At 34.0% G+C, this 18,846-nt stretch overlaps 1 protein-coding gene across 5 annotated transcripts in view; it reads right to left on the bottom strand.

Moving 5' to 3' along the window:
- The window catches only part of GABRB2 (gamma-aminobutyric acid type A receptor subunit beta2), a 159,690-nt gene that overhangs the window by 101,825 nt on the left and 39,019 nt on the right, over positions 1–18,846 (bottom strand). For all 5 annotated transcript variants that reach the window (XM_030504601.1, XM_030504602.1, XM_030504600.1 and 2 more), the window contains one exon: positions 2,022–2,242. In XM_030504601.1, coding sequence (XP_030360461.1) covers positions 2,022–2,242 — 221 coding nt within the window. The remainder of the gene's footprint in view (positions 1–2,021; positions 2,243–18,846) is intronic.

The raw sequence follows: 18,846 nt of genomic DNA on the forward strand, positions 1-18,846 counted from the left end.
GATCAAAGCATTAATGTTTCATCTAATTAAATAGCTTTAAGTAAAGCTAAAAAATAGACAAGATTTCACTTTATCACATCATAAAAGATATCAAGACTGATTTGTTAGATATGCTCAATGGAGCAATACCAACATCAATTCAGCTAAAAGTAGCCGGTTTGTATTTCACTTTCACCATTTCAAGGAACCAAGTATCTGTTGTTTCATTGAACAGCAAACCAATGGACTGACTTGCTCCCAGCCAAAGTGCCAAAATTTGAACTGCTCTCACCCAGAAAATACAATACAAATTGTTAGATATAATAACCAGCACAAAAGAGCAGAAACTGTAAATCAAAATTAATTTCATTTAGTTAGATATGGCAAAATGTTTCTCTACAGTTCATAAGAGAATAACTGGTCTGTGCCACAGATCTAACAATGAAATATGTTGATTCAGTCTGCCAAAAAACAAAAACAAAAAACACCAATGAAAATTTGCAGTTTTTAATAAAATTCTCTACTTGGTCTCAAGTTTCATAAAAATAGCCAGGCTACTGCCCTCAAATGCACTTACATACTTTGCTACTGTGGTCACACTTCAAGAAGGCATACTTTTGCTGTGTACCAGATGTAGCTAGTTAATTTTATTTCTTTCAGTAACTATCACAGCCCTTTATTTTTCTTCCTTTATTTTTTAAGTAGAAAATTAATCTGTCAGCTATAAAACACTGTGCTATTCCTTAAACACAGAGGAAGCTGAGGAACCAGGGAAAGCCCAGATTTTTTCCACCACGTGGAAAATATTCAACAATGAAGGATGAAATTGGCATCGCGTGCATTAGGAGAGTGCCTCAAAACCAAAGTACCTAATAAGTGAACATTTTCACGCTTTTCACTCCCTTTTTCTGGAGGTGAATCACCATCTGGCACAGACTGCAAGAGTCTAGGGATCATCCAGACAGGAGGCACTTGAAGTCTGACTCCAGCGCATAGCAGTGAGAGCACTCATCTACTCTCTCTCAGTCTCAGGGAAACTGGTTTCTACCTAAGAGCTAGAAGACTCTGCCACCTTCCTTTACAGCTGGGTAGAAAACAACCATGCTAATAATGCATGCTTCTTGACATAATAGTTATAGACAGACAATAGAAATTTCAACCTAAAATGAAAGCAATATACTAATATAAGTTTTAAGTATTATGTTTCCAAACATTATTATTGTATATTTTTCTCAACATCAAAATATGAGACAGTCTAGATTTAAATTCTGCTGCTTTTTTTTTTTTTTAAACCCAGTCAATGCTTTCTTTCTATTTTGTTACCTACTCGCACCATACTGCCAGTCATCTTTTGCAGGAATATATTCAAATCACTTTCTTGGAAATTATTTTTTCTATAACCACTGCTAAACAAACATTTCCCTCCAGTTTTCAGAACTTTGAGAGTGAAGTTGTTCTGCTGATTTCTCCAGTTACCACTCTCCCTACAGTCATACACAATAACACCACCCGGCTGAAAAGCTTTTTGAGTCATGCCTCATCTCCGTGAAAATCAGAAAACTGATTCATCTGTGTAGCATACAAACCAATCTACTATTCAACCAAAAATATTTACAGAAACGTATCATTTAGTTAGACTATCAATTCAGCTGTCATACATCTTCCCTTTTTACCTCTAATCCTCATTCTGTATTTCTTATTTCAATTCCTTTGAGGAAACAGTTCTAAGCCTGGCTTTTAATCCAGAATGAGTATTTAAAATAATATTTACAGTCTTATCTGTCCTTAATATAAGTGTCTCAGCTGTACTAAAAATGGCAGTTTACCTACAAAATGTATATAAAATAAGAAAAAAAAAATAATAATCTTTGTCCATTCCTAGCATACTTCAATTAAAATTGCTTCTGGAATATCATGAGTTATACAGAATACAGCAATAAAAAGAATAGCATTAAAAAGGTAAAGAATAGGTTTTAATTTGAAGCTATAATAAAAAGACTAAAAATAGAAAAAGAGAAGAGTCAGAAATGGTTCATACTGACCTGAGTCCATAAAGGACTGTCCCATCTGGATGTAATCGGATCATTCTATTCTTCACGGTGACACCATGTACAAATGACTTCTTGTCGTTCAGAAAATAAGTATCAGGAACCCACAGCTGATCAGCTACTCTGTTGTCCAGAGTAAGGTTTAAAGGTATTACATTATACGACAGCCTTTTATCCCTCCACGCTTGCTGAAAGTACATTGTCAAGGTATAGTCCTGTGATTATAAAAACAAGAAAAAGTTTGCATTGAAACAGACAGCATACATATGCAAAAAAAAAAAAAAAACCAACAAAAAACCAAACAACCCAAATTATGCAAATACACATTTATTCATTGCAACTGTTTTTAAAGGCAAACTTTTGCGTTCAGAATTTCCATAAGTGGATTGACTTATTTATTTTTACAGTACTGAACATCTTGTATATACTTAATAGCACAAATGAGAACACAGAAAAGATGGGATATTTACATTTTATGAATGACTTGGGAGTTCTCGTTTCAGTATTCAAAAATAAAACGGGAAAAAAAATGTAGATGCTTAACAGTCCGTGATTCCTGTAGCACTCCACAAGCCTGGGAGTTCTAGGAAACAGGAACATTCACAGATCTGAATTTTATCTCATAGTCTCTACTGTATTCAGTAGAGCTCTTGATCAGGTCTTGTATCTCTGAAGTTGCAGTTACCACCCAAACACTTCTCTAAATTAAAGTCTCTTCAAAGTCTGTTAACTTTCCCCTGAGCACTGAAATCAATAGGAAGCCTCTGAGGTTTCTACGCAACAGAACCTTAGTATTCTGCTTAATTTTACAGATGAAGTAACTCTGGTTACTTCAACGGAACAATTCAGAGAGCACAATTAAGCATCTGGGTAGATATCTGCAGTATTATGAGACTTGCTTTGTCTAACGTACAGTACTTTGGAGATATTTGACCTTCTGGTGTTTTAGAGAAAAATATAGTTACAAAAATTGCATTTTTGTAAGACCTGTTATAGAGGCAGAATATTATCTATTAGCCTATATTAAAAAAAACCTCCATTAATATACAAAGGAGTTGTATATCTGATCACAGATCATTGGACGCTATAAAATATTACTTAAGAGATACCAAAAGGACCAATAAAACCCATATTTTATTTTCCTTGTTCTATAGCAGTCATGATCAGGCCCCGGACTATTTTGATTTAGAATTCATATTTAACATGGACTTGATTAAATTAGTGAGAACTGTTAGCTTGCAAAAGATTGCTTTCAAGAGAAAGCCAACAAAAGCTGCTGTGATTATCAGCAACCCCAGGATTCAGACACATAAAAGTATAAAAGTCTGTATCTACACATCAGTTTGATGCACTTGAAAACAAGAATTCTCACATAACTTAGAACAAATAATAAACTATGGTAACTATATCCCACAAACTGATTTCTAGCACTGCATAACAGAGAAAAACATGCAAGATACAAACATTTTAATGTATAAATTGCAATTAGTTCTCATTAGCTATTTAATGTTTTAAAGGAGAGACCACTATTGAAACTGATTTTATTACAGATAGCAAAGAAACATTAATCTTCTTGCTGAAACACTTTAAAAGCACCTGCAATAACTGTATTTTACAAGCATTTTCATTTTAAAAAATATACAGTAGAATGTCACAAACATTAACAAAACTGCAGAATTACAAGTTGCACCAAATAATTTCTTCCAATTATTTTACTACCAAATATATTTACCTGGTAACTATTCTAATCTGATCAATTTTCATTATTTGAAATCTCTTCCCCTTCCCACCCTCTCAGGATCAGGATGAGTCTCCTTTCAAGAACGTTCCACCTACATCTGAAGAATTTTACTGTTACGCTTCATCACTGTTCTGATTCACAACCAGATACCAGGAAATGTTCAGTAATATATTGCCAGTAAGAAAATGTATTAATCTTCATTATACTAATATATCACAACATAAAGTAGATGAGCTGTAGCAATTGCTCTGCTATTATCCTTGGAACGTTGTATTTTATTCCTATTCTAAGGAGTAATCTACATGTATTATATATCCTATATATAGAACATGCTTCCCTCTTTACACCTCTGTAAAAGCAGAGAAGAGGAGGAGGAAGAAAACTAAATACGCATGGTTCAGTGCATAAAAATGAATTACATAAAACTGTAAAATTGGAGTACTGATATAGCTGAAAGAAAAGCCAAGCCACCGGGCTAGAGTTCAGAATCAAACACACGGTGTTCCAGAGACAGAGCTGGTATTCCAACTCAAAATTATTTGTCATCTGTTGGCCCTAGTTTTCAGATGTGACTGGAGTTTCTGATCATCAAAACAGGACACCTTAAATAATGTTTTTATGAAACTCTTAAAACCTTGATTGGTTGGGTTTTTTTGTTGTTTAGGGTTTTTTATTAATTATTATTAAAAATAAACGTGTTCCAAGCTACATATGTCAAAGTATAAGTGAGTAGTCAGAAAAAAGGAAAACCTGTCATGTAGCTGCAATTCATTCCTTACAAAGGAGGGAGGCATCTGTTTTCAAAATCCCAAATGAAACAGTAATTCAAAAAGATGATATGGAGTTATAAAGTGTCCCTGAAGGATCTCAAGACACTTTACAGTTTGAGATTAAAAATATTGTCATCTAGCAGAAAAACTACAAGAGTCTGTTAAACTCGCATTAAATATGTGAATTCTGCTCTATTCTGAGGATAAACATCAAAATAAACATGCACATATCTTGTATCTAGAAAGACAGGCAAACAAAAGTAGATGAAAAGAACTACCTAGTAAAGGATGATTTTAATTTGTTACACCCTTCACATCCTAATAAATTCACATGATGGAACTGTTAGAAGCTTACTATATGTATGGTTCTAACATAATAAAAAACAGGAGTGAATTCATTTAAAAAGCCTAGCACAGGGCAGTAATTACAATGAGTTGAAAGAAATACAAAACCAAACCTCATGATCATTCTGTCTTTGTATATCAATACACAGACATAAACTACAAAGGTACAGACTATTTACAATGCAGGCCTAATAAAGAGACACATTGCACAAATAGAACTAAAGAGGTTCATCAGTTACCATGAGCACCTGAAGATTGAAATGCTGTATGAAATTTTATTAGTATTGACAAAGTTATAAGCAAAATACAGAATATAAGTAAATACTGTATTTTCTGTAAATACGTAAATATTTTCATTTGTATACCTTTCATTATTATTACATTGTTCACATAAATTTACTTTGTTTTTTTCCAGACACAGAAATATAAGCAACAGAAAATGGATGGTTACTCCTATTCTGCCCTGATCAAAAGGATCTCTCCTCTTTCCTCATCAGTTAAAGTTCAGTTTCACACAATGAACAGAAGAATAGCAAATATTAGACCAAGCTAATCTTAATGCAATTTTTCTCATGTGAATAAAAAAATAACAAAGTTTTATTTGTATTAGCATATTTATGAGTAACTTTTATCCTGAACCTTATCTTTGTGCAGTGGTTGTCTGCAAACACTTTTAGCTGATGAAAATGTAAATATACCAAGAGATTTCAACTTCAATTTAGATATATAGAATTGTTAGAATTGTTACAGACAGCCAAGCTGTCAGTTAATGACCATCAACTCAACAATCCAAGGGAAGATACTGTGCAGGAAAGCATCAGATCTGAAAACCCACACTTCTATATTCTGTCATTTCATTAATACTCTCAAATAAAAGTTTTCTTAAGCCAAAAAGGAAATAGCAGTTTGGGACTGTTATTAGTTTAAAAAGATGAGAACACAAGCCTAAACTGGTCCATAGGCCAGTTACCGTGAGATGTATATTGCTGGTCTCTTTTTACATTGGAAAAAGGATCAAAGCAAAAAAGGAAAGAAATTTCACAAACTTTCACAATGACAGTGGAAGTCTAACGCAAAACCAGATGTAGAATTTTTCCAAGCATGAGGATAAGGTCTAATGTGAGAAAAACAAGATTTAAAATATAGCTCTTCTATGTTACACAAAACAGGACTGATTGACAGTGCAGATTAAAAATGTACACCAACATTTGTATTAACAGGGATATAACACAGCTACTAAAACAATTTGGATATTAAAATCAGGAAACGTTGGAGGAGATAACAAAAAGTAGAAGGAACATTCTGTATATTATAACAGATAGCAGCATGGAGCTGAAGAAGTTATTTACTCATCAGTAATGAAAGGAGAACTCATTTGTAGTTTGGCTTAAATCCACTTCTCATCACTTTCCTGGTTATTCCTAAATTGTAAAAATACTTTACTACATTTCCCAGTATGACATTTTTAAAGCTAAATCCTTTCCTTCTCAAAACACTTGACGCTAAAGATTTTGCCTGAATACTATATTTACTTACCATGTACATTTAAAAAGCTGTTTCTTGATAACATATTTAAAAATGCCATTAAGTAAATTATTAAACGCATACATCTAACACTGCAAAACCTATTTCAATATACTAAAAGCTGTTATATACATAAGAAGAAAAAAGCAAATGTTAACTTCCAGTCTGAGGAAGGAGTAGAATTATCACCAACATGTGCAGTTTCTACAGCAGGAAGCACATGTTTCACTACTCTGATGTTTCATATAACAATCCAAAACAAAGCACTTTGGGCTAAAGGAGCTTTGGTTAATTTATTTCAAAAGCCATGTCTTTCCCTGAGTGCTGACTGACAATCCTTTCAATCCTGATTTCATTTAAAACCAACTACTACAATGTTTGATTCATAATTACCTATCTCGAACTCACGTCAAGAAAGTTAACACAAGAAGTCTGCTCTGTTAATGCTGGAGACACCAAAGTGACTTACATAAGAGTAGAATGAACTGTAGAAAGAATAGGTGATACCAAAGAAGCGTCAAAATAAATTCTGTCATATGCTCTTTCAAAAATGTATTTTTCACATTCTGTAAATCTTTACTTCCAAAAAAATTACAATGACATCAAGAGCCCTACACAGAGTTCAAGTTGAACTCTCTTGATCTACCGAGTCCCACTTCCCAGGCTGGCTTCAAATCCATTAAACACTTCTAACTAATTCTGTCTCTTAAATCTTACCAGGTAGTTTTTCTCATCAGGAATTGTATGATCTAAAGCCTACAATCTTTCCAGAAAGGAAAAGATCCTAACAAGTAAGCTTACCATTTATTCTGCAGCAGCTACCCCAGAACTATTCATCAGCAATTCTCATTCCTCCACTGAACAAATAATCAAAGAAGGGCTGTTTATCTCCCACAACAGTTCTTAGAAAAAGACAGTATTATTGAATCAAGCAAGACTTGTGTATGAAAGCCAAACAGCTGTCAGCAGAGGTTGACTTCTAGACATAAAACTTACTACTGACTATATGAAATCTGTAGTAAGAGACTGTTTACCATTTCAGCGACAGATCACGAATTTGTGCCTACTTGGCACTACTGACAATAGCCAATATTCTTATTGTTTCTACACAGTGATTTATACATTGTACTGCTATGCAGCGTCATTACATTTCACACGCTGAAATTAAAGCGGTTACAGCTTGATATGTTTCTTGTAACATCAATTAGTTTAGCAAGCCACTGTGACACTTGATTTTAATTTCTGACAAATCACGCAGACTGAACCATGATACCGCACTTTTACTGAGCCAGCAATCTGTATGTCATTCCCACCAAAAGCATCTGCCATGTGTCTTTTACCTCTCTCTGATTTGCTGTCTTTTGATAATAAGAGGCAGATTGATTAAAGTGAACTTGCACTGAAAACTGTAATCTAACTGCTATTTGCTTAAGAGAGTCATGTATCTTGATATCTTCAAATTTTTCTCCTGGGAAAAGATTTAGTCCTCTTTATACAGCATTGCAGGATTCTCAGAGGAGCAAAGAAAATGCAAAGTAAGATGAATAAATGCAGTCAATACTCACTTTAAAGGAAACTTATGGAAGCTATTTTTCTGTCTCAAAATTATGTGCACATTATTTAGTCATGTGTTCAAATAAGTGTATTTTAAGCTACAAAAAATATCAAAAAGGTTTATTTACATTTGATTTTAAAATTTTTCTTTATTCTTGTATCACAAGCCGTTTGATAGAGCAGGGAAATAATTCTGAGTTCACAATCGTTTCTTATGCAATTGTACCATCCCATTGATCTTCAGAAATGTAAATATCTATAATAGAAATCATATTGATATTGCTTTTACTACTAGGCTTCCCTTACTATAGGCTATTATTACTAGTATTGAAAGAGAGTAAAAAATATGATTGAAACCTACATATATTACTGATACTTTTAATGAAGAAAAAACCCCAGCCCTAACCAAACAACATTCCAGGGTAAGAATACAGTCATTGATAGTGAGATTAAATCTGGCTGAAATTTGAGAGCTCTGGTCATGCTTTGGTGCAGAACATTTGGATGATTCCTCTTTTTCCCGATGCTTTATAGTTTCAAGAGTTGCTAACACATAAACAAAGCCTTCAGAATACAGTTAGAAACTGAACGAATTGCCAAGTTAACGCAGCTGCTCCATATGATTGTAGTTAACTTCTGAACAACTTACACATTTAACAATAAAGAGATGTTCAGTTAAATCACATATTTATTTATAGAATAAGTATTTTGCAATATTCTTTCAAGGAGAATATTGAAATGAATAAATACTCCCATAATTTATCCATCTAAAAATAGTCTTGCTCCCTTCAATCAAGATGTCGTCACTTCATCAAGACAAGGAGACTCCAATGACAAAAGTGCCATTAATATGCCTGTTGTTATGCTAGTTAGCTCCATCTGCCTTTTCATATTTAAAAGAATGTAACACAATCCCTAAATTCTCAGCTGCAGGCTTTGGTCCAGTAGAAACTGGCACTTAATAAGACAGTTTGAGATGCACTCAGCATTTTACTAGCAGCACAGGTTGTTTGTTTACATTCTTCACAGTTTGCTATAATCTGAGGCTGCTGGAGAATTCAGCTGCCCATTACAAAACCTGTTAAACCCTCACGAACATTACAGGTTTTCCCTTTCACATACGACCTGCTGATATTTTAAGGAGTCCTGTCTCAACTCACTTAACCTTACATATCAGTGTTCATTTTCTCTGAACTACTAACAATTATGAGCAATTTAAAATATTCCAGCCTCAAGAAGTGCTGTAGAGCAGATCATTTTCAATACTAGGTCTAAACTTCCAAATGTTACTATATCAGTAATTGCCCAGAGTCCAAACTAAACCACAAGCAAATTCCTGATCTATCTCACTAAGCAGTCACTTCTGCTGCTTCAGATTTGCAAGAAATGGTAGCATGTTTATGTTTTAGGATGACACAGTGAACCTCCAAGCTGTCCTGAGCCATGAAGTAATGGGAACTCTATAAATGCTTACAAAGCCTATTGAAAACAGCAGTAGTAACACTCCTGTTGCTACACTATCAGTGATGACACAATCCTCCTTTCAGAAATACTAAAATAAGCCACAGTTATCTCAATGAAAAAAGTACAAATTTAATTTTAATATTAAAAAGTTAAGAGAAAGCTGACGAAGCTGATTATCTGATCTTCAGACAGAATTTGTACACTTAGTGCTATTGAGAAATGCAATACTCTAACAAAGATATGTCCTTTCTGTGATCCCATTTAATTGGGCTGTCTGAGGATGCACTTCTTGAAAAAGAAAAATACTGTATGAATATTTTATTGGATCATTTTTATAGGCAAAGGAATTTACTTCGCTCTATTTAGTTTGTTTTACTAAGCAGATTATTTTGCTCATATTTCCTTTCAGGTAAAAAGCTAGCTGTCTCCTCAGTGAGCAATGGAGAAGTTTTCACAAGATAACTTCCACAACAGGCACACAAAAGAAGGCACGTATATGTATATTCTTCATTTTCCTAAATATGCTCAAATCATTTTTCTATTCTGCTGTTCTGTTTTGGTGTTACTGCTACCCTCTGTTTGTCAAATCTACATCATATTCCCCCTGTATTGCAGAACAGCAAAACACTTCAGGTGGCTTTCAGATAAATTTTCTGGCCTTCAACATTTTTCTCCTACGAATTCTTTCACAGGTGAGAACACTATTATTTCTTGCTTTGCTTGTGATGTAATATCTGTGAGATAGAGATAAATAAAATCTTCTTAAGCTATGTGAAAATGCCTTTTTTGATTGAGAGGACCAAAGACATCTCAGATTGCCTTACTATAAGAGTTCTCAAAAAAAGATGGAGTAAATATGAATATTAATCAATTCTAAGGCAATGTTTTCAGCAATCTCAGAATTATGCAAGTACAAAACACCACCTCCATTTTAAACACCAAAAAGTAAAGAGAGAGACAAGAAGCTCAGACTAAAGTATTCCGTCAGACAGATCTTAGGAGGCTTCAGAGTGAAATCACTAATCAAGCTGGGCAACCCTATAATTTTTTCAGAATTCAACTTAAATTGTAAGTAGTAAACAACCAAGAAACCCCTGTCATATTAGCATTGGAAGACTGGACAAAATCAGAGTGATTTCTAAACGTTGCCCTAAACAAAGTGTCTGATAATATAATACAGATAACCCCTTAACTCATTAAATGATTGCTTTCTTCAGTGCTTCTAGACACAGAACACTGTCATATTTTCTGTTCTGACTCAGAGTATCCCTTAGCAGCTACAGATTCAGTTATTATACAGTTTTGCAAGACAGCTATGATAGTCTAACACTTGTAACCAGTTCTAAAAATAAATCACCAGGGATATATTTAATAATAAATTTAAACTTTTAAGGAAATTTTAAGGTCAGTACACAAAGCAATGTTTTACACTCATTAAACAACAATCTCGGAGAGAATATTGGTGTAAGAGAGACAGTGAGTAAGATCAAGAAAGTGAATTTGAGGAGAAGTTTTCTACAAGAAAAAAGCCCAAACATTTCCTCCATGATACAGAGTTCATTTCAGAATTATAGAAACAAGAGGATGCTTAACATTTCCTTTAATAATGTACTGTATAACTGAAATAAACTTAGACTAATTGATTTCACTAGCTTATTATGGTCTCCAAGAGCTGCTGATACTTCATATGAATTTACAGGAGAAAAACAGCTGGGCATGTGCATGATTATACCCAGATATTATTTTTGCTCTATTTTTGTTATAAATGAACTCAAGAGTCCTTCTTCCTGTCTCTATGTACGCATTTTTTAACACACTACTACTACTAACCATGCTAGATTTCTTTGATGTTTTCTTGGTATTTTTTGTGTGGATTTCTAGTTTTAACTAAAAAAAGAAACAAAAGTTATGTGGAAACCCCAAATATCTCACAGTATTTGTATAAACGCACCCACTTTGGAAACACGAATGGAAATGATTCTAGGCAACTGTAATCCACAGGTATTTTTAATGCCATTCTCCACTCCCATAGGAAGCACCAGCAGCAATTCACTTCTATAAAACACTGTCACCACAGATCCTGCGGCACCTCATCTCTCTGGTCCGCTGATTCTGAGTTCTCTAAAACAGTTCATTAATCTGTCAGTGACAAACTGATGTCTCGAAATAAGCAACTTAGTCTGGACGGTACAAATCTCCTACAGATACATTCCTATAAGCATTTACATACCATGGTCTAATACACCAGAGGCTACATGCAGCACTTCAGACTAATGTTTTTGTTGCCTGTTTACATATAAATTTTATGGGAAAAGACCAAACACCTTGATTTAGCTGCCTTTGTTGGCCAATAACAGCTTGAATCCCATAACCCTATGTATAGATTTCATGGGGTTTGAACAGTGAAGAGTGTGAGGATGACAAAAAAGAAAAAAGGCATCTTATCATGTAGACCTTTTTCTGTATTTTAAACAGTCTCCTCCCTTTAACCCAAGATGCAACAGGCTGCTTCTCTCAGAAATGTCAGGCACTGCAGAGAACTGCCAGCACTGAAGTAAAAGGACAATTTTAAATAGTACATATCATTTCTTTCATAGTGATGACAAGCCTGTGGAAACCGACAGAAAGTCCAATTTGCATGACAGTCCAACACTTCAGCAAAGAGAAAACAGTAGAGCATTTCTCAGTGACGCAGACAAAAATAAATTAATACAATTATATTCGAGGAAGAAAAAAAATCAGGGGCAGGGGGTAGGAATCCAGTAGAAAAATACTGCATCTTTAACAGTGATTGCATGTGCATTAATTATACTTGAAATTGGTCATGGTTCAGCAAAGCCAAAGCCTATTGGAGTATCTCACAGGGAAGAATCTCTGTTTTGAGTGCCTCTATTATGAAGGTATGTTTTCCTTGGCAGACAGATACTACTTCATAGCAAAGAACAGCTGCAATGCTCACAACAACAAAATACCACTAGTTTTCCACAATCTGCATATTTTATCTACAAGGAATCAACAAGACATTCATATTGGAAAGATTTGCAGGGACAATGCTGTATTAGTATTTTCATAGGATCGTAGGAAACCTAGGCTAGAAGAAACCTCAGGGAGTCTCTAGTCCCCTCCTGCTCAAAGCATAATCAGCTGTGAGGTGAGACCACATTGCTCAAGGCTTTACCCAACCTGCTCTTGATGACAGTGAAAAATTGAGAGGTACTTTCTATATGGATTAGAACAACATTTTAATAACAATGAAATTGGTGTTTGCATTTAGAAACTCCCTATTTGTCAAAAAGGAAAAATCAGGATTAACACTTAATCTAGCAATTTGCAATTTAATTTCAGTTTGATTTAAAAGCACTGTTGTCAGATTTCAGAACCATCACACACTACTGCCTCTATTTCTGCTTAGCATATTATTAGTCCAGTCTTTTTGCGGCATTTGCTCAATAATTCCCTCCACTCTTTAGTCTCACAACTATTTGAGCCATTAGAAATCAACAGAATTCATTTACCACTGAGTTTCTGAATGCATATATTGTTCAGTACTTCCTGTGCTCTTCAACTGTCACCAACAAAACTTCACTTCCCATGAAACTATTCCCTATTCCTATACAGTAGATACTTTTTGACAGCTTTTTTTTGTTCTGCCTCTCTCAATCTTAATAGCTTCCTACCTGTGCCAGAGAACTTGCTATGCATTTAAATAATTCATTTCCATTTGCCACAATAGCTAATAGTTACTTTGTAAACAATCCTGATTATACTTTGTCAGACTGAAGCTATCATCAAGACCTATTAATTTGATGTCATTACACCTGTAACTACCAATTCTCAGAAACATACTTCATACACTGGCATCCTTCGTTACTGAGTGGATTTTTTTGTATGTCTCCTACTAGATTAAAATGTCTCATCTTATCAACCTTCAAAATTTGTCTCCTTCTTTGTGGTTCACTATTTCTCCCAGAGCTGGAGTCAGGCTTGTACTTCAGTGACCAAACAGAAATAACTGCTTTCACAGCTGGAAATATCAAGAACAAGACAGAAGCTTATCTTTTTCAAGACATGAAAGGTAAATGGTTAATGGAATGGCATGAAAAGTATTTCTTGCTTGGCATTAATAGGAATCTTGTATATTTTAAAAGAATAAGCATACCATAAATTTCCACAACAAGCATCAGGCTGCTTTTTGTGGAAATGGTAATAAAAGTATTACAGGTTTCAGACTTTCATCCTTTCTCACAAATTCAGAGATAAGTGCAGCAGGAAATTTTTCAGGAAAAATAGATCCCACTTCTAAGCAAGGAGCTTCATTACATTCGTGCTTTGAATGTATTTGATTTACAGACACTTCTGAAAACACAGGTAGTTTTTAAGCAGTTTTCAGATCTTGTATAGAGCGAACTTCCAACTTACACGGCAGTTCCCTCCAACCACTCTTATGGGAAGGCATTTACAGAACTTAGTGGGACCCTTTGTTTTATATTATTCCTTCTATCTGAGCAAGTAAACCAGCAGTCTGGATCCAAACTGTTCTGCCTTCTTTGTATTTTACTCACATAATATTTATTGAAATTTCTGCAAGAAGAAATGTCTAGGAAATAATGAACTCTATGAATACTTCAGAATTTACTGAGAACAGAGTTTTGATTTTTCTTCACCCCTGAAGGAACACCAATCGAGAGTTTGCAAGAGTGGTAGTCATTTTCCACAGGCAACAGAAAAGCAATGCACCTGCTTCCTGGCTGACAAGCAGAATTGCAGTATCATTCTCACACCTTCATGTATTTGGAGGAAAAAAAAAAAAAAAAAAAAAAAAAAAAAAAAAAAAAAAAAAGAAAATTTACCAGGGAATGTACTCTGTTAGATAGCAGTCTCAGAGACACATTCCACTTAACCCCTCCATTTTTACATTAAGAACTCTTTCAGAAATTTAAGAAATATATGGAAAACAAACCAATCAGAGATCAGAAAGAAACACTGAAATAGTAGCAGGAATCTTCAAAACTTGCACAAAACATGTTTTCATTTACCAGATTACTTGACCAAAGAGTTTCAAGCCAGAAATTTATGAAAAAGCCATTATGAACTTTCCTTCCCACAGTTAGTGGATGTCAAACATACTTTGCATATTTTTTTCAGGGAAATTATTGTATATCCACAATAAAAACAACTTCCCCTGTAACTTGAGTCTGCCTGTCATTTTCAAAATTTAAATCCAGATAAAACACGTAATTGGCTTTCAGTCACTAAAGCTTCTATTTATGTTCACTGTTCTCCCCACCAAATAAACTGCCACTGCACTGTACAAATTACAGTTCCATAATACATGTTAAATTCCATATAGTTATACAATTCTATAATACATAGTAAGTATAAATGTATGTTTGAATGCATATGCATTACTAAGAATATCCATTTTGGTATAACAATAATTCATTTATTCCTCTATAATAATTCAATTCAATTATATATTCAATTATAATGATAATATATTCATAATATATTACATATAATATATTAATTATTATATATAAAATATTATAAATTTATTATCATTAGTAGTTATAATATATTCATGATTTAATTATAATAAAACATAATTCAAGCACACAGATAAACACACAAAAATTATGAAAAAGCTCTGGATGACTCCACTAAGATTGTCCTGAAAATAACGGCCCATCTCCCAGCAGCTTGGTCAGTCCTGATGAAATTGTAATGCTGGATTTCTAAATTAATTTTGTACCATCAACATGAAGATCTTGCTTAATGTTTTCTTCTTAACAGGTTCAAAAACACTTTAGCTGAGGTGTTTTGGTTTTTACTCTCAAATACTAGACTCTAAGCCATCATAGTAAGTACATGGCTTTAGCAGGTGTTCGACCACCAAAACCTCAAGCAGCTCATATATTTCTAACCATGAACTCATGTGCTTTATACAGGATTTCTGCCTGAGCACACTATATGTTAGTCTGCAAGCAGAACACATTGATTTGAGATCTACTTGTTTGTAGCTGGTTAATTCATGCATGAAATGCATTTATTTATCAGTTCACTGGCTTGATTTGTGACACATCTATTCTTTGAAGAGAACAGCATTGTTTCTCCCTCAAGAGTCAAAAAATGCTTTACAACATATTCTTATATTGCTACACAGTAGTTAAAATTTAAGACACTGTTTAAAGAAACTCCGAGGTGTATTCTCAACCATGTCTAAATGATACAGAAGTTCTCTAAAATTTTTCTTTCAAGAATAATTTTGTCCAATTTGAAAAAGTGAAATCGTAAGTAATGCATTTGCCAAACTGCTTCACTAACATGTCAGTGATCTCATTCTCTTGCCCATTTTCCTCCCTCCTATTAAGCAAGCAAGAAAGCAAGCAAGCACCAAACCTCCAGCAGTACTGATACCCTATAAATTTGTTCCCGATGGGCTTCGCTTACCAACGCTCTATTCTTGAATTCGGATAATCATCTTTTCCAGAAAGTCACAGTGAAAATGAGAAAGCACTCAAATTCATATTTGTAAGGAAACACAATGGAACCAGCATTTGATACCAGCACGACTGAAAACAAGCCTTGTGTTCCATTATGGACAGGGTATTTCAAAATGTTTTTTCCAGCTGGTCCATAACTACCTACTAAGAAGCTTGATACTTTCTTTGCTATGAAATAATTACAAAAGAAAAGAATTAAAACTGAAAATAAAAGTAAATTAATGGGTAATAACCTATATGCACTGTGTTATTATTGAGGAGATACTAGCAATACAATTATTTTGAAACAAAAGTGCCATGTCTTAAGTTATTTAAATTTAAGGTATACATTTAGCTGAAAATTGGACTGGCAAATGAGACTTGTATATGGGGATTCTACCTGAAGTTCTCTCTTTTTTATAGTGCTTTCCTGGCACAATCGCTGTAACTAAAATCATTACAATAAATAATATTTACAGTATATTAAAGATCTTAAAAAAGGCATTATGCTAGTGAAAAGTACTGGTGTTACTTCCTCATAACAATATTCCTTCTTTGCAAATGTCTAAAAATCAGTTAAAGTACAGAAGATTGATAGATATATCTCACATCATTACCATGGACTAAATTTTTTTTTGTTTGACTTAAAATTTAGAATATATTATGAGAATATACCAAATGCTTTCAAACACCAGTTTAGAGTCATAAACATGCAAAGGATTTTCAAAATCCTATTCAATAAATCTTGCTATTATAAATAGGCATTTATATTGATCCACGGTATGATTATCCCAGTATCTAAGTCAACCCTGATATGTTAGACAAAAGTCTTCCACAGAAACAAACAGTAACTATTAAATTCAAACAGCATTTCAGAACCACTTACATGCTCTTCCTGGAAATGTCTTTATTGATTTTACTCCAAGTGGCTTACTTATTGTCACTTGCCACTTGCATATAAAGTGATTTGAAGTTTTTGATTTATAATTCTAATACAGATTCTTTATTGTTTGTTTTTTGCTTTGTTACTTGGAATAATATTTCTTTACTACCTGTACTAAAGCTCTTTTTCTCTTTACTACAGTATACTATGAACGCTTGGATATATTGTAATGGCACTGGTATCTCTAATGAAGACACTATGCTTGATAGCCCAGGAACAGACACTCGTGTTTTAACTCCTATCTACAGAACTGGTGTATTTTTTTGTTTGTTTTCTTTTCAGCAGGGGTGGAGGGGGAAGAACAGGGAATGGTGGCAAGAACGTTTGATCCTTCAAGGTCCCTTCCAACTTGGGCTGTTCTATGAACATTTTGAGACAAGTACACCCTAAATCAATTGCTTAATTTCTTGAATTAGGCAACTTGTTTTTAATGTCACCAAACATTACTCTTACGTACTCCTCTTAAATTATCTCCCCATCGACGCAGTATTCAAAAAGCCAAGCTAGACCTCAACTGGCCTACAGCATAACACGATTATCTATAGCAGTTCATAATTAAGAACTTACAGTTATGTTGCATGAACTCTCAAACCCCCTTATTTAGGAACTCACTGAAATCTGTATCTTAGTATCTGCTGTTTCAGCTACTCAGCAAGAAAAACTTAAAACTGAAGATGGTCTCAGAATCTGTAAGAATTAAATACTCTTTATATGAAATAGGGAGGAAATTACAGCAAAGTTTGCACAAATGGAAGGCAAATACATACTCAATACTTTATAAAAGCAGCTCTCCTGAAGAAAATGTTAAGTGCTTAAAACTAACCATGTCTTGCAGTGCTTTCCAAGGATGCTTTAAGCACTTTACAAAAACAATACCAAAACGTAAAAAAAACCCAAACAATCAAACAAACAAACAAAAGACACCGCTACCAAAACCAACAAAAAACCCACCACACCACCAGGTAAATTCACAGGCAAAAATAGTTTACTTTTATTTTTCATGAAGGACCAGAAATCTTAGGCACAAAACTTCACATAGGTCTGGTAAACCTGCACCCACTTAAATCAGGGGCAAACTTCATACAATTAAATTTTTTTTCATGCTCAGTACTGAACTATGAATGCAGACGGTCACAATTCTGAGCTTCCCTGAATTGGGAACTCAAATAAAATCTGAGTGATGAGAGATATTTATAAACGAATTCTTCTTAAGATTCTATTTGATTCTGAGATTCTATTTAGATTATTATTTCTCTAATCTGGGTGCAAGGAAAGCCTCCACGTACCCTTTCCATTTCTAGTAACTTTATTTCACTTGCATTTTATTTACATTGCTGTCATATTGTGTAAGAAAAATAACCATTAAGCAGTTAAATAAACAGTAAATCTCTTTTTTATTCTCTAGTATGTTTATTCTAAATCCTTACATGACTGTGATTCCTTTAAAAAAAAAAAAAAAAAAAAAAAAAAAAAACAAACACCAAAACAAAACAAAAAACCAAGCAAAACACCAAAAAAACCCCCACCACTGCCATAAACTTCTCAATATTATATATGCACAACTGTAAAGTAACTTTTTGGATGGCTTAATCAGGAAAGCACAACTCCATACCATAGACCGCAACTTCTATGATCACATCCCATCACATTGATTTAGTTAACGTTTCCTCTCCCCTTCTACTCCAATGAAGTTACAACAAAAAAGACAGAAGTACTGAATTACTAAGTATATTTCTTAAGTACATCATGACACTTTAGTACCACAATATATGGATTTTCATTGGTTTGGAACGTGGCAGTACATCAACTGCCAACTCCATGAGTTAGGTCTAATCTGTTACTTAGAACAAATTTCTTAGAGGGTGCTCTATATATTTTGGTAGGTTGTGCATCAACAGTAATTTTAAAATCAGGACATGACTCCTCTGTCATCGTTCAGACATGATCTCTCTGCATGATAATAAAGATGTGAGTTCTTCCCCCCAGCACACCTCAG

Source organism: Strigops habroptila, chromosome 12 (genome assembly GCF_004027225.2).
Source record: "Strigops habroptila isolate Jane chromosome 12, bStrHab1.2.pri, whole genome shotgun sequence".
NCBI classification, from domain to species: Eukaryota; Metazoa; Chordata; class Aves; order Psittaciformes; family Psittacidae; genus Strigops; species Strigops habroptila.